General features: G+C 45.3%; 1 protein-coding gene across 1 annotated transcript in view; it reads left to right on the forward strand.

The window, feature by feature from the left end:
• The window catches only part of LOC139240107 (protein unc-13 homolog B-like), an 893,314-nt gene that overhangs the window by 732,959 nt on the left and 144,750 nt on the right, over positions 1-15,605 (forward strand). The window contains exons 18-19 of the mRNA XM_070868486.1: positions 11,044-11,159; positions 14,783-14,946. Of these exons, the coding sequence (XP_070724587.1) occupies positions 11,044-11,159; positions 14,783-14,946 (280 nt within the window). The remainder of the gene's footprint in view (positions 1-11,043; positions 11,160-14,782; positions 14,947-15,605) is intronic.

Genomic DNA, 15,605 nt, shown 5'->3' on the forward strand with positions numbered 1-15,605 from the left:
ACGCGCACGCACAGCGTTGCCGGCAGAAAAAAAACTAATTAAATAGTACCTGCCCCCTCCCACTTACAAAATCGGCGCAAGTGTAGGCTCCGCCCCCCTGGGCGCCGCGCCAAACAGACAAGGAGCTGCAAAGCGCTCGAGAATAGCGCGTTTTTTTTCTGGCGCCGTTTTAGGTGCGAGAAACGGGCACCCACCTCGGGGGGGGTGCCCCTTTTTTATCCTGTGGAAACTTGGGCCCATTATTTCTTAGCTCCAGCCAAACTGATTCTACATCTTGATCTTCTGAGCTAATATCATTTCTCACTAGTGCACTGATCTCATCCTTTATTAACAGAGCTACCCACCTCCTTTTCCTTTCTGTCTATCCTTCCAAATTGTCAAATACCCCTGAATATGCAGTTCCCAGCCTTGATCACCTTGCAACCACGTCTCTGTAATGGCTATCAGATCATACCCATTTATTTCTGTTTGTGCCGTCAACTCATCTGTCTTGTTACGAATACTGCGTGCATTCAGATAAAGAGCTTTTAATTTTTTCTTTTTACCATTTTTCCCTGCTTTCACCCCACTTTCTGATACACTCTTATTTTTATACATTCTGCCCCTTCCTGTAACATTATGGTTATCATTTTCCCCACTGCTACCCTAACTCTTTGACGACTTAAATTTCTGCTGACCTGAACTCCCACCCCGCCCCCACTATTTAATTTAAAGCCCTCCCTACAACCCTAGTTATACAATTCACAAGGACACTAGTCCCAGCATGGTTCAAGTGAAGCCTGTCACAACGGAACAGCTCCCTCTTACCCCAGTACAAATGCAAAATACTGCGGGTGCTGCAATCCAGAATAAAAACAGAAAATGCTGGAAATCTCAGTGGGCCAGGCAGCATCTGTGGAGAGGAAGCAGAGTTAATGTTTCAGGTCAATGATCCTTCATCAGTACTTACCCCAGTAATGATGCCAGTGCCCCATGAATTGAAACCCATTTCTCCCACACTAGTCTTTGAGCCACGTGTTCATCTGTTTGATCTTATTTGAGCCATATGTTCATCTGTCTGATCTTATTTACCCTGTGAAAATTTGCACGTGGCTCAGGTAGTAATCCAGAGATAATTACCTTCGTGGTTCTGCTTTTTAATTTAGCCCCGAGCTGTTCATACTTCCTCAGGCGCGTAGGTCACCATGTCTCTCCCCTTAAAGCCGCGAACTTTGCAATGATTCTTGTTCGGTCCACTGGGCCACCAGGGGGGGTTTCGGCCAGGGGCCTGCCACCCAAGAGCGGGTGCAGGGATGCCTGTTGGTGACCCGGCCGAACCCGGGGGCATAATTGTCCAGCCGCTCTGGAAGTCGGGCGGCAAAAAAAATTAAATGTCGGCCGCAGCAGTGCGCCTCCCCTTGAAGGGCTGCCACGCAGCCATATCCCACACATTGAAAACAAGATGCACCGTGGATGTTTTGATGTGAATTTAGATGGAGGTGCGGGAGATCGACGGTGTGCCCTTTGATGACACACTTAGAAACATAGAAAATAGGTGCAGGAGTCGACCATTTGGCCCTTCGAGTCTGCATCACCATTCAATAAGATCATGGCTGATCATTCACCTCAGTACCCCTTTCCTGCTTTCTCTCCATACCCCTTAATCCCTTTAGCCGTAAGGGCCATATCTAACTCCCTCTTGAATATGTCTAACGAACTGGCATCAACAACTTTCTGCGATAGAGAATTCCACATGCTCACGACTCTCTGAGTGAAGAAGTTTCTCCTTATCTCAGTCCTGAATAGCTTACCCCTTATCCTTAGATTGTGACCCCTGGTTCTGGACTTCTCCAACATCGGGAACATTCTTCCTACATCTAACCTGTCCAGTCCCGTCAGAATTTTACATGTTTCTATGAGATCCCTGCTCATTCTTCTAAACTCCAGTGAATACAGGCCCAGTTGATCCAGTCTCTCCTCATATGTCAATCCCGCCATCCCGGCAATCAGTCTGGTGAACCTTCGCTGCACTCCCTCAATAGCAAGAACGTTCTTGCTCAGATTAGGAGAGCAAAACTGAACACAATATTCTAGGTGAGGCCTCACCAAGGCCCTATACAACTGCAGTAAGACCTCCCTGCTCCTATACTCAAATCCCCTAGCTATGAAGGCCAACATGCCATTTGCCGCCTTCACCGCCTGCTGTACCTGCATGCTAACTTTCAATGACTGATGTACCATTGCACCTCCGCTTTTCCTAATCTGCCGCCGTTCAGATAATATTATGCCTTCATGTTTTTGCCACCAAAGTGGATAATCTCACATTTATCCACATTATACTGCATCTGCCATGCATTTGCCCACTCACCTAACCTGTCCAAGTCACCCAGCAGCCTCTTAGTGTCCTCCTCACAGTTCACACCGCCACCCAGCTTAGTGTCAGCTGCAAACTTGGAGATATTACACTCAATTCCTTCATCTAAATCATATTGTAAATAGCTGGGGTCCCAGCACTGAGCCCTGCGGCACCCCACTAGTCACTGCCTGCCATTCTGAAACGGACCCGTTAATCCCGACTCTCTGCTTCCTGTCTGCCAACCAGTTCTCTATCCATGTCAATACATTACCCCCAATACCATACGCTTTAATTTTGCACACTAATCTCTTGTGTGGACCTTGTCAGAAGCCTTTTGAAAGTCCAAATACACATCCACTGGTTCTCCCTGGTCCACTCTACATACTCAAACAATTCCAGATGATTTGTCAAGCATGATTTCCCTTTCATAAATCCATGCTGACTTGGACCGATCCTGTCACTGCTTTCCAAATGTGCTGCTATTTCATTTTTAATAATTGATTCCAACATTTCCCCACTACTGATGTCAGGCTAACCGGTCTATAATTACCCGTTTTCTCTGTCCCTCCCCTTTTAAAAAGTGGTGTTACATTAGCTACCCTCCAGTCCAGAGGAACTGATCCAGAGTCGATAGACTGTTGGAAAATGATCACCAATGCATCCACGATTTCAAAGGCCACTTCCTTAAGTACTCTGGGATGCAGACTATCAGGCCCCAGGGATTTATCGGCCTTCAATCCCATCAATTTCCCTAACACAATTTCCTGACTGATAAGGATTTCCTTCAGTTCCTCCTTCTTGCTAGACCCTCGGTTCCCTAGTATTTCCGGAAGGTTATTTGTGTTTTCCTTCGTGAAGACAGAATCAAAGTATTTGTTCAGTTGGTCTACCATTTCTTTGTTCCCCATTATAAATTCATCTGATTCTGACTGCAAGGGACCTACAGTTGTCTTCACTAATCTTTTTCTCTTCACATATCGATAGAAGCTTTTGCAGTCAGTTTTTATGTTCCCTGCAAGCTTTCTCTCATACTCTATTTTCCCCCTCCTAATTAAACCCTTTGTCCTCCTCTGCTGAATTCTAAATTTCTCCCAGTCCTCAGGTTTGCTGCTTTTTTTGGTCAATTTATATGCCTCTTCCTTGGATTTAACACTGTCCTTAATTTTCCTTGTTAGCCACGGTTGAGCCACCTTCCCCGTTTTATTTTTACTACAGACAGGGATGTACAATTGTTGAAGCTCATCCATGTGATCTTTAAATGGAGGGGTCAGCAGCAGCGGAGTGAAAGTGGGAACCGTTGGAAAAACCACAGAGATGAATTTCACGAGCAGTGGCAATTGGACTCCAAATCGATGGCCATTGGACTCTGTCGCATGGCCGCTGCTTTCTGGCAGTAAGAGGCTTTTTCGGGAGGCTGAATTTTGGCCCAAGGAAGTCTTGCTACAATTGTACAGGGCCTTGGTGAAACCACACCTGGAGTACTGTGTACAGTTTTGGCCTCCTTATCTGAGGAGGAAGGTTATATTTGCCTTAGAGGCGATGCAATGAAGGTTCACTAGATTGAATCCTAGATGGGATGGTTGATCTATGAGGAGAAATTGAGTAGATCGGGCCTGTACTCTCCGGAGTTTAGAAGAATGAGAGGTGATCTCATTGAAACATATAAGATTCTGAGGGGGATTGACAGGGTAGATGATGAGAGGTTGCTTCCCCTGGCTGGAGAGTCTAGAACTAGGGGGCATAGTCTCAGGATAAGGGGTCAGCCATTTAAGACTGTGATGAGGAGGAATTTCTTCATTTAGGTGGTTGTGAATTTTTGGAATTCTCTACCCCAAAGGGCTGTGGGTGCTGAATTGTTGAGTATATTCAAGGCTGAGATAGATGGATTTTTGGACTCTAGGGGAAATCAAGGGATATGGGGATCGGGCGAGAAAGTGGAGTTGATGTCGAACATCAGCCACGAACTTATTGGACTGGATTTCTGGGTCCTTTGGTGAGAAATGGGGCAGCACGATCTTTTGCATCTGGTCGGGAGCTTCGGGTCAGGTTTTGCAGCGGCGCTTAGAAGCACCACCAGGAAGAGTCGCGCCGGGTGTACAACGCCTCTTGTTGCGACACTGGCGCGAGTTTTAACTCGCACCCGACCTGTACGCCCCAAAGCACACCCCGCGATGTCCACCAGGTAAAACAGAGTGATCCAGCCATGCCGACGGCAGTGGGGTAGATAAAATGCAGAAAAGGTAAGTGCAAGTGTTAATTCTTTTATTGTTTTTTTTTTAGCAATTTATGTTGTGGTGGCGATTGCAATGTTTTTGGAATGTTTTTGTGATTTCACTTCCCCTCCCCCTCCCCGCCCCCCACCAAGGCCTCTCTGAGCGCTCCCAGCCCCGCACTTTATTTGGCGAGGTTCCCATTTTTGCGCCGCAAAAGTTGTCCAATGCCACCTTCGCGCTGCGCCCAGGGCTCAGATGGCAAAGATTTCTCCCCAGCGTGTAGCCGTTTCCCGCCCCGAAAATGGCAGAACCGAAAATCCAGTCCATTAAATGGAGGAGCAGGCTCGAGGGGCCATATGGCCTACTCCTGCTCCTAATTCTTATGTTCTTAAGGAAGATTTTATCCCAGAATTCTAATCTGCAACGGATAAACCCTTCCTATACTTTCACCAGCATGTGCACATCGGAACTTTGGATAGTAATTTACCATTTACATCCAGGAATTATTTAGGATTCCTAAATTAACTCGCTTTGGACTGTTCCACATTACCTCAGTCAGAAAGCTATTGATTTTTAACTAAGCCAAGTCTATATACAGTAGAACTGTTGTGCAACAGTGAGTGAAGTGCAAATTAACTCTTGTTTGTTAGTAATATCAGACACAGATGTATCAACTAACACCATTTTATTTAACACATCTGTGATAATATGATTATTCCTATCACAACGTTAAATATTGATGATTACAACAAAAATAGAGTACTTAATATTAATTAACAATAATAGATCATTATAAACAATAATTTAAGTCTGTCACAATATCTTAATCATAGTTGGGTTTTGTTTATTAACAGTATAATAAAGCTCCATTTGAAGTTATAGGATGACAGTACAGATTTAGCAAGTTTAAGTTTATAGTCTACATTTAATGTATTCTTGCTATGTTTGCAAAGCTGTTCCTTTATCATGCAATCTCAAAGCCTCCTTGAAAAATGTAACATCCTCACCAATACCTGGAATTCCTTGACCCAAGACCACCCAAAGTGGAGGAAAAGCATCCGGGAAGGCGCTGAACACCTTGAGTCTCTTCGCCGAGAGCAAGCTGAAGCCAAGCGTCAACAGCGAAAGGAGCACACGGCAACCCAGGTCCCCCCATCCACTCGTTCCTTCAACCACCGTCTGCCCCACCTATGACGGAGACTGTCGGTCGCGCATTGGACTCTTCAGTCACCTGAGAACTCATATTTAGTGTTCCTCAATTCCGAGGGACTGCCTATGATGATCATCATCATAAGATCGTACAGACTCTCACTTTGTAGTCAGCCAGCTGCTGTGGTGTCAGCAATTCTGTTCTCATCTGGTAAAGGCTGGCTTTATCTCTGAAGACACTGCAGCCAAGTTGTTACCTGTGGTCATTGTCTTCTTAGTTGTCATCTTTTACTGGTGTTAATGAGACTTGAACATAAATTCTCTGGCTGTTAATCTGTACATTTTTCTGTGTTTAGTAATGTTAGCTATTTAATTACTGTAAAACACTTTGCAGTTCACCCATCACCCCTGTGCTCACTGACCTACATTGGCTCCCGGTTAAGCAACGCCTCGATTTTAAAATTCTCATTCTGGTTTTCAAATCCCTCCATGGCCTTGCCCCTCCCTATCTCTGTAACCTCCTACAGCTCTCCAAGATCTCTGCTTTCCTCCATTTCTGGCCTCTTGTGCATCCCCGATTTTACCGTGCTTTTAGATGCTGAGGTTCTAAACTCTGGAATTCCCTCCCTAAACTTCTGCAAGTCTCTACCTCTATTTCCCTCTTTAAGACACTCTTTAAAACCTACCTCTTTAACCAATGTCACCTGCCCTAATATCTCCTTATGTGGCTCGGTGTCAAATTTTGTTTGGTAGTGCTTATGTGAAACTCCTCAGATTATTTTATTGGGGTTAAAATTACGGTCACAGGTTTCCTTCGGACGAATGCCTCCAACCCAAAATTTTTTAACGAAAGTACCTGGTGGTCCCGGAGGCCTTCATTCGATGCGTAGCGTAAGGGAAGAGGACTTCCCCATATGCACGAAAAAGCTGGAGTCACGTGGGCCTGGACCACCAATCACTGCAATATCCTCATTGATAGTAATGGGAACTCCGTTTCTCCGAGTTCCCATTATTATCAATGAGGATAAACCCCTAAGACAAGAAACACAACATAATAAATAAATAAAGCACCTCACATATTTAAAATTAATTGAAATTAAAGTTAATTAAATGTTTTAGAGAAAAAAATATTTTTTGACTTTTTTTTGTGTTTTAATACAGTTTAAAATAAACTTAACTTAATGGGCAGGGTTTTTAATGTAAAAATATGTTTTTTAATTTAATTTTTATATGTTTTCAAACTCTTATACTGGTAAAAGTAGGTTATACGCCTGCTTTCACCAGGCGTAAGAGTTTGAAGGACATTCGCTGGGCAAGTGATGGGTAAATAGCCCAATCTCACCCCGCGAATGTCCTTTCTGCGGGGATGCAGAGGATCTGTCGAGAAATCTTGACAGATCGGAAAAGCCGTTTTTTGGCGCATGCATATTGCGCTCCGAAAACCGGCTTTTGCGAGACTTCGCCGGGTCCGTCCGCACTTCGTACGGACCCGGCGAGAGCAGAATTTCAGCCCCATAATGTTAAAGGCACTGTATAAATGCAAGTTGTTTTTATTCTGATTTAGGCGAACATTGTCGGACCTTAAATACCTTCAAAAAAATTCTAACATCCAGAAATGAATCCGAACAACTGGAGGTCTACGGAAAAAATTGTATTGTATCAGTTGGATGAAGCTCTCATTGAATTTTATAGATAAACAAATTACTTCGATTGCTCCTGTGACTGTACTCATGGATAACATTAGTCAGACAGCTAAGTTGTTATGGCAGTATCCTGTGAATGTCATAGACAGTCCCTCAGAATCGAGGAAGACTTGCTTCCACTCTTAAAATGAGTTCTTAGGATGCTGAACAGTCCAATACGAGAGCCACAGACTCTGTCACAGGTGGAACAGACAGTCGTTAAGGGATGGGGTGGGTGGGACATGTTTGCCACACGCTCTTTCCGCTACCTGCGCTTGATTTTTGCATGTTTTCGGCGATGAGACTTGAGGTGCTCAGCGCCCTCCTGGCTGCCCTTAGGTCGGTCTTTAGCCAGGGACTCCCAGGTGTCAGTGGGGATGTCGCACTTTATCAGGGAGGCTTTGACGGTGCCCTTGTAACGCTTCCACTGCCCACCTTTGGCTCGCTTGCCATGAAGGAGTTCCGAGTAGAGCACTTGCTTTTGGCGTCTCGTGTCTGGCATGCGAACTATGTAGCCTGCCCAGCGGAGCTGATCAAGTGTGGTCAGTGCTTCAATGCTGGGGATGTTGGCCTGGTCGAGGACGCTGATGTTGGTGCGCCTGTCCTCCCAGGGGATTTGTAGGATCTTGCGGAGACATCGATGGTGGTATTTCTCCAGCGACTTGAGGTGTCTATTGTACATGGTCCATGTCTCTGAGCCATACAGGAGGGCAGGTATTACTACAGCCCTGTAGACCATGAGCTTGGTGGCAGTTTTGTGGGCCTGGTCTTCAAAACTCTTTTCCTCAGGTGGCCGAAGGCTGCACTGGCGCACTGGAGGCGGTATTAGATCTCGTCGTCAATGCCTGCTCTTGTTGATAGGTGGCTCCCGAGTTATGGGAAGTGGTCCACATTGTCCAGGGCCGCGACGTGGATCTTGATGACTGGGGGGGCAATGCTGTGCGGCGATGACAGGCTGGTGGAGGACCTTTGTCTTACGGATGTTTAGCGTGAGGCCCATGCTTTCGTACGCCTCAGTAAATACGTCGACTATGTCCTGGAGTTCACCCTCTGTATGTGCGCAGACGCAGGCGTCGTCCGCATATTGTAGCTCGATGACAGAGGTTGGGGTGGTTTTGGACCGCCTCATGACTCTTCGACTCACCCTATCCCAGAACCAGTGCGTCACAGTCATCAGTGCGTATGCCCCAACACTTGATGCAATAGATGAGGCCTGAGGACGTACATGTTTGAGGGTTCCAGGTTTTTTACAGACCCACTGATTCTGTAATTTAGTTCCACTCCAGCGGGGAGCTTGTCAACTGTGAGGTGGAGTATGGCGGCGAGGAAGATTGAGAAGAGGTTTGGAGCGATGACGCAGCTCTGCTTGACCCTGGTCCGGAATTGGATTGGGTCTGTGATGGATCCGTTGGTAAGGACCACGGCCTGCATGTCGTCATGGAGCAGGCGGAGGATGGTGACGTACCTTTGGGGGCATCCGAAATGGAGGAGGACGCTCCATAGACCCTCGCGGTTGACGGTGTCAAAGGCCTTTGTAAGGTCGAAGAAGGCCATGTATAATGGCTGGCGCTGTTCCCTGCGTTTTTCCTGCAGCTATCGCGCTGCAAAAATCATGTCCGTTGTGCCCCAGAAGGGACGAAATCCACACTGCGACTCCGGGAGGAGCTTCTCGGTCACAGGCAGAAGGCGGTTGAGGAGGACTCAAGCTATGATATTCCCAGTGGCTGATAGCAGGGATATTCCTCTGTAGTTGCCACAATTGGACTTGTCCCCTTTTTTAAAGATAGTCACGATCACTGCTTCTCTCGGCATGCTCTCCTCCTTCCAGATGAGAGAGATGAGGTCATGTATTCGCGCCAGCAGTGCCTCTCCCCCATACTTCAGTGCCACAGCAGGGATTCCATCCGCTCCCGTAGCCGTCTCCAGGCCAGGTCCAAGACCACCCCAACTTCTGACGTCGAGCTACAGTACGCGGACGATGCCTGCATCTCTGCACACGCAGAGGGTGAACTCCAGGACATAGTCAACATATTTACTGAGGCATACAAAAGCATGGGCCTCACGCTAAACATCCGTAAGACAAAGGTCCTCCACCAGCCTGTCATCGCCGCACAGCATTGGCCCCCCAGTCATCAAGATTCACGGCGCGGCCCTGGACAATGTGGACCACTTCCCATAGCTCAGGAGCCTCCTATCAACAAGAGCAGGCATTGACGACAAGATCCAACACCGCCTTCAGTGCGCCAGTGCAGCCTTCGGCCGCCTGAGGAAAAGAGTGTTTGAAGACCAGGCCCTCAAAACTGCCACCAAGCACAAGGTCTACAGGGCCGTACTCTATGGCTCAGAGACGTGGACCACGTACTGCTGGAGAAATACCACCAACGATGTCTCCGCAAGATCCTACAAGTCCCCTGGGAGGACAGACGCACCAACATTTGCATCCTCGCCCAGGCCAACATCTCCAGCATTGAAGCACTGACTACAGTTGATCAGCTCCGCTGGGCAGGCCACATAGTTCGCATCCCAGACACGAGACTCCCAAAACAAGCACTTTACTCAGAACTCGCCCACAGCAAACGAGCCAAAGGTGGGCAGTGGAAACGTTACAAGGGCACCCTCAAAGCCTCCCTGATAAAATGCGACATCCCCACTGACACCTGGAAGTCCCTGGCCAAAGACCGCCCTAAGTGGAGGAAGTGTATCCAGGAGGGCGCTGAGCTCCTCGAGTCTCCTCGCCGAGAACATGCAGAAATCAAGTGCAGGCAGCGGAAAGAGCGTGCGGCAAACCAGACTCCCCACCCACCCTTTCCTTCAACCACTGTCTGTCCCACCTGTGACAGAGACTGTGGTTCTCGTATTGGACTGTACAGCCACCTAAGAACTCATGTTAAGAGTGGAAACAAGTCTTCCTCGATTCCGAGGGACTGCCTATGATGATGAGGATGATTTTACAGACCTCTGATATGTTCTTAGAATTACCCTGGCAGATGAAGAGACTATTTGGTGAGAAAATTGAATTATTGTTACAAATTTTTACTGAGCCCCACCAGAGCCAGTCTGAAAATGGCATACACAGGCAGATTTTCCTCTTTTGCACATGAGTTTAAATAATTGTCTGGTCAGAGTACATAGCGGAAAACTATATCCGGAGGACTGCACATCTGTAATTCAGCCTGCCCAATTTATAATCCGTTAATTGTCAGGACGGGAAGTGTAACGCCGTGTATAATTGTATTATGCATAATGTATCATTCGGCTGCTAAATTGAGCTGTGTGTCTTTAAGATCACTATCTATTTTGCTGTTAAGCAATCAGCCTCTGCACAATCAGAATTTAATTCCCCTTCCAGCTGCGGTCTAGAATCCTTTTAGTTTTGTGCTATATATAGAAAGAAAGACTTGCCTTTATATCGCACCTTTCACGACCACTAGACGTCTCAAAGCACTTTACAGCCAATTAAGTACTTTTCAATGTAGTCACTGTTGTAATGTAGGAATTATTATATATCATATATAACCAAAGTATAGTTGTCATTTGATATTTTAGTTTTTTTTCACAGCTCGGAGAATTTGATGGTGATTATCTCTGCATTGAGGTGAACTATCCGTTGATGCAAATGTCTGTGCAGTACAAATGTCCTGAGTTGATTTGTTTCCTTTTCCAGAGAAAAGAACGGATAAATCTGCAGTCTCAGGTGCTATTCGACTACAGATTAGTGTTGAAATTAAAGGTGAAGAGAAAGTCGCTCCCTATCACATCCAGTATACCTGCCTGCATGAAGTAAGTTCAGTACATAAGAAGTATGGGTGATTGAATGAAAATAGCAACAAACTGTTACCAAATGCTAATTTATGGAAGTGATTCGTTCTTTCTTATGAACGTATATTAGAGAGTACTGGATGCCTATTGACAAATTACGTGGCAATTGTCCAGTTCAGAGCTTAAGATTTAATTGACTGAAAGAGTGAAGAACAATAACTTTGATTGTCAACTGAACCTTAAAATTAGACCTATAATATTGTTTATAAAATATGAAGGTTGGTAATATTGTAAAAAACAATAAGTTTGATGTTGTATTGATTGTGTTCCTTGTTATTTGTATCACAAGATACCAGGTTATTTTTAAATAGCGAATGAAAGGAAAATACATCATCCTGCATATAATGTCATCGTGTTGTGACATGGTAAAATTGGAGGCAGGTCAGCAAGACATTTTGAAGGTCATGTCTAATTCTCTAAGTGAAACATGATCAAAAAAGTGAATTAGAGCATTGTCCATTCTCATCCAGCCTGGATTGATGGAATAGAAAGTGTGTGTGTCTCTGTTGTGCACTCTTTCTCTCTCTCTCTCTCTCTCTCTTTCCGCCCCCAACTCTTTCTCTCTCTCTCTTCCCCCCATCTCTTCCCTCCCCCATCTCTCCCCCCCCTCCCCCTCCCCCTCCCCCTCCCGCCTTATCTCTCTCATCCCTCCCCCCAATGGCTGTAGGTTCACAACTCATATCTGTACCGAATTTGCCATTTTCATGCAGAGAATCTGTAAATATAGCTTGTGTGGGAAAGGAGAAATGTTTCCCAGATGCACACAGAGCACACAGCTTTTGCTTGGTGTTAAGGTATAGAGAGGGAGAGCTTTATTCTGCATTAGGCCATGTTGTACCTGATGTGGGACTGTTAGTTTCTGACACCAGATGCCCAAATTAGAAACATGATCCATTCTCCAACACTGGTGTTCTTTACTTGAATGAGCACACAATTCACCAAGCAGTATACATTCAGAGAGAACACTGAACTGACTCAAAAAATTGATTGAATCCCTCTGTGGTGTGGTGCAATAGCAATAGGATTGAGAATTTAAGCTATAATGAGCAGGATGCTTTTCCAAACATAGGGTTGTATGCTTTGGTTTTATTGAAATTGTTTCTTTCTGTGTTATCCTTTTTCTTTTGATTTTTGCTGCATGGGGATGATGGGTTTAAGTTCCTCAGACTTGTAGCTTTTGTGTTAAGAGTTGTGAGGCTATGGAGTTAGTGATTGGGGTTGAAGGAAAGGAGAATAAGGGAACATGATGGGCGCATGGGGATTAGATTTTTCATAAACATCATTCATATTTGAAAGGGGTAAAAAACCTGGAAAAAAAAAATTTCAAATACATAACTCAAGCCACCACCACATAAATCGCAAAAAAACCCAATCTCATTTACCTGAGGTTGACAGTACTTACCTCACTGCAGCCGCTGCAGCTTGGAACACCAGCTTCCACAGATGTTCCCACCAGGGTGCTCTACAGAGCGCTATGGGTCGGGCAGCAGCCAAAAATCGAGCCGATGTCGCAACCAGGGGGGGGTTCCACACTGGCTCACTACTTCCGGGCAGTATTGCTCCACGCCCCCTCCAAACTGGCACCGAATTTCCCGGCGGGGCGCTGGAAGTGCTTACCACCACCATTGTTGCCCCTGCGGGGCGCGCTAACAGGGGCAGCAGAAGTCCGAAAATCCAGCCCAGTAAATATAAACATAAGGTGGCAGGTACTCCCTGCTACTTGTCTGTCTTCTTTGAACCTCTTGTGATTTTCCAAATAATGTTTAATTCACAGTGGATTAGAAGTAAAATTAGCAGTTGTCCCGCTGGCTCGCTCTGTTTATCATGGAAGTGATTGAGCCCTATAGATCAAAAATTCCCCGATTCAATTCCCTATCTGTGTTCAGTTCGCTGATCTTAGTTATGTTGGCAGGTGGGGTCCTACAGCCAACATCAATGCCCCTGCAACAACAAATTGCATTTAGATAGGTTTAGGTAAAGGTCATTAAATTGAGATTTATCAAGGTTGACTGGCGAAGCCTAGTTTTCAAATCATTCAGCGATTCCCATAAGTATTATCTATTTAAAGTGAATAGATCTTGTCTGGCATTGCAATCCTCCCCTGCTGCTGTGGCTGAATCTACCATAACCTCGGAAATTCATGAGCATCATCACAGTATTTTTAGCTGTCGTCAGCTGAGAATTTTGGAGCTCCCTTCCTGCCAGGGCATCAGTTTTCCATTATTGTCTCAGCAATGATTTGACATTGATAGTAAATGAAAGCTGACAGGTTTGAGACAGTTTTCAATTGTCTCTTTTACACGACTGGTCAGTCCTCGTGTCTCAAGCACAATGTTTGTTTGAAGAAAGGATATAGCCCCACTGAAAAGAAAAATAACTACATTGTGAGCAGCATCACATTTTATTAAGAAACTCAAACAAATTAAAACAACTTGGATTTATAAATGGCTTCCAACATCTTGGCGCACTTAACAATAAGAAGGAAAGGGGTACAGTGGGCAACAGCATGGGGAAATAGAAGGAAAATGAAAATGTTAAGATGGGGAACCAACTCCATGGTTTAAGACAATGTTTTTGAAAGCAGGGAGAGAGTTGTTCTGATTAAAGGTCATCGACCTGAAACGTTAACTCTGTTTCTCTCCACAGATGCTGTCTGACCTGCTGAGTGTTTTCCAGCATTTTCTGTTTTTATTTTAGATTACCAGCATCCACTCTATTTTGCTTTTGTTTGTGTGAGAAAGGCGGCAAGGTGGAGGGAGCTGAATAAACATTTCTACAGGGCAGGAGTATAATGGCTGAATGCGTAACCACTGATGGTGAAGCAGACGGAGCAAGGAGAGAGGAGAAGTCCAGTTTTGGAAGAGTGAATGTTCCATGTAGGAATATAAGGCAGGAGGAGGTAAAATGGGACAAGACATGGAGAGATTTGAAAACCAGGACCAGAACTTTGAAATCATGGGCAACGGAGGACCAGTAGAGTTTGGAGAGGGTGGGGATGATGAGAATGTGGGACAAAGTGCTTGTGAGGACATGGGCTTTGGCACTTTGGATGAGTTGATGTGTGACACTTGCTAGAAAGGCATTAGAGAAGTTAAATCTTGATTTGATGAAGGAATGGTCGAGACTTTCTGCAGCAGAAGGGCAGAGATGAGTGTGGAGGCAGACAATGTTGCAGATCAGTAAGCTACAAGGCAAACATTTATTTTAAAACCAGTTACACTTTACCTCGTGTAGATGGCTGGTGGTGATTAGATTAAGCATGTGTAAGAATAAGAATGCAGTTGCTAAGATTGAGACAATTGTTTTGCATACCACTGAGCCATTTCTTTTTTATCCCCCTCTATGGAAGGGGAATAGTGTGGTGATCCACATCAACTATTTGTGGCAAAATCATGCAACCAAAACAACTCGGGAATGGCTTCACAGAACTTCAGTAAATGCCATGGGTGCTGCAGTTACTTCCTTAAACACTGTGCTTGCTATTAACAGCTGAGTACAAATAGAAACGGTTTGGTGCTTTGGATTACTTGTTACGCTTTTGAATGTTGCTTCATGCTAAGCCTATAGTCATTACTCTTTTGCAGAACCTTTTCCACTGTCTCACAGACCTTCAGAGTAGTGGTGTTGTAAAAATACCAGATGCAAAAGGAGATGATGCATGGAAGGTTTACTTCGATGAGACTGCACAAGAAATAGTGGATGAGTTTGCAATGCGTTATGGAATAGAATCCATTTACCAGGCGATGACGTAAGTTTAAAACATAATTTTTAGGAAGACTAGTGACAACTTACAGAAGAAATAAAAACTGAACATTTCTGCTCATGACTAAACAGTGCAATAAATGGAATAGGATTTCAATGTAACACAGCTCAAATGAGAACTAGTGGATTAAGTAATCTTCTGGTGTGCGTCTTCATGAGCACAATAGCCTGAGAACTGAGATTAGCCCCAAACTTAACTCGGGCAGGAATTGGGCGGGTAGTTGCCAATGCAGACAACAACCATTCTGACCTTGGCAACGTGAGGCCCAGGCGATATGAAATCCCAGGCCTTATATGCATGCGCCCAGTCAGTTGCCCGCCTGAAACCAGTGTGAAACGGCAGCTAGCCAGTGAACATGAGTATAATGTCATGCGGCAGGAGGCAGGAGCTGGGGCCAAAGACATGGGAGGGCCCCACTATCAGGTGGTGGAGAGCCTGGGGCAGGGGAGGCTTAAATTTTCCTGTAGGTCTGGAGGAGCCCCAGAATGAAAATTAAAGAGAGATAAAAGACTTATCAACTTGGTCCTCTTCTGGCCCCAACTCTTCTTTCTGCTAGGTTGAGAAAACTAGGTTAACCTGGCAGACCACAATGGCTTCTCCATTCAAGCCACTAATTAAGGTAGCAGTTAAGACCTGATGACATA

Source organism: Pristiophorus japonicus, chromosome 2 (genome assembly GCF_044704955.1).
Source record: "Pristiophorus japonicus isolate sPriJap1 chromosome 2, sPriJap1.hap1, whole genome shotgun sequence".
Taxonomy (NCBI): Eukaryota; Metazoa; Chordata; class Chondrichthyes; family Pristiophoridae; genus Pristiophorus; species Pristiophorus japonicus.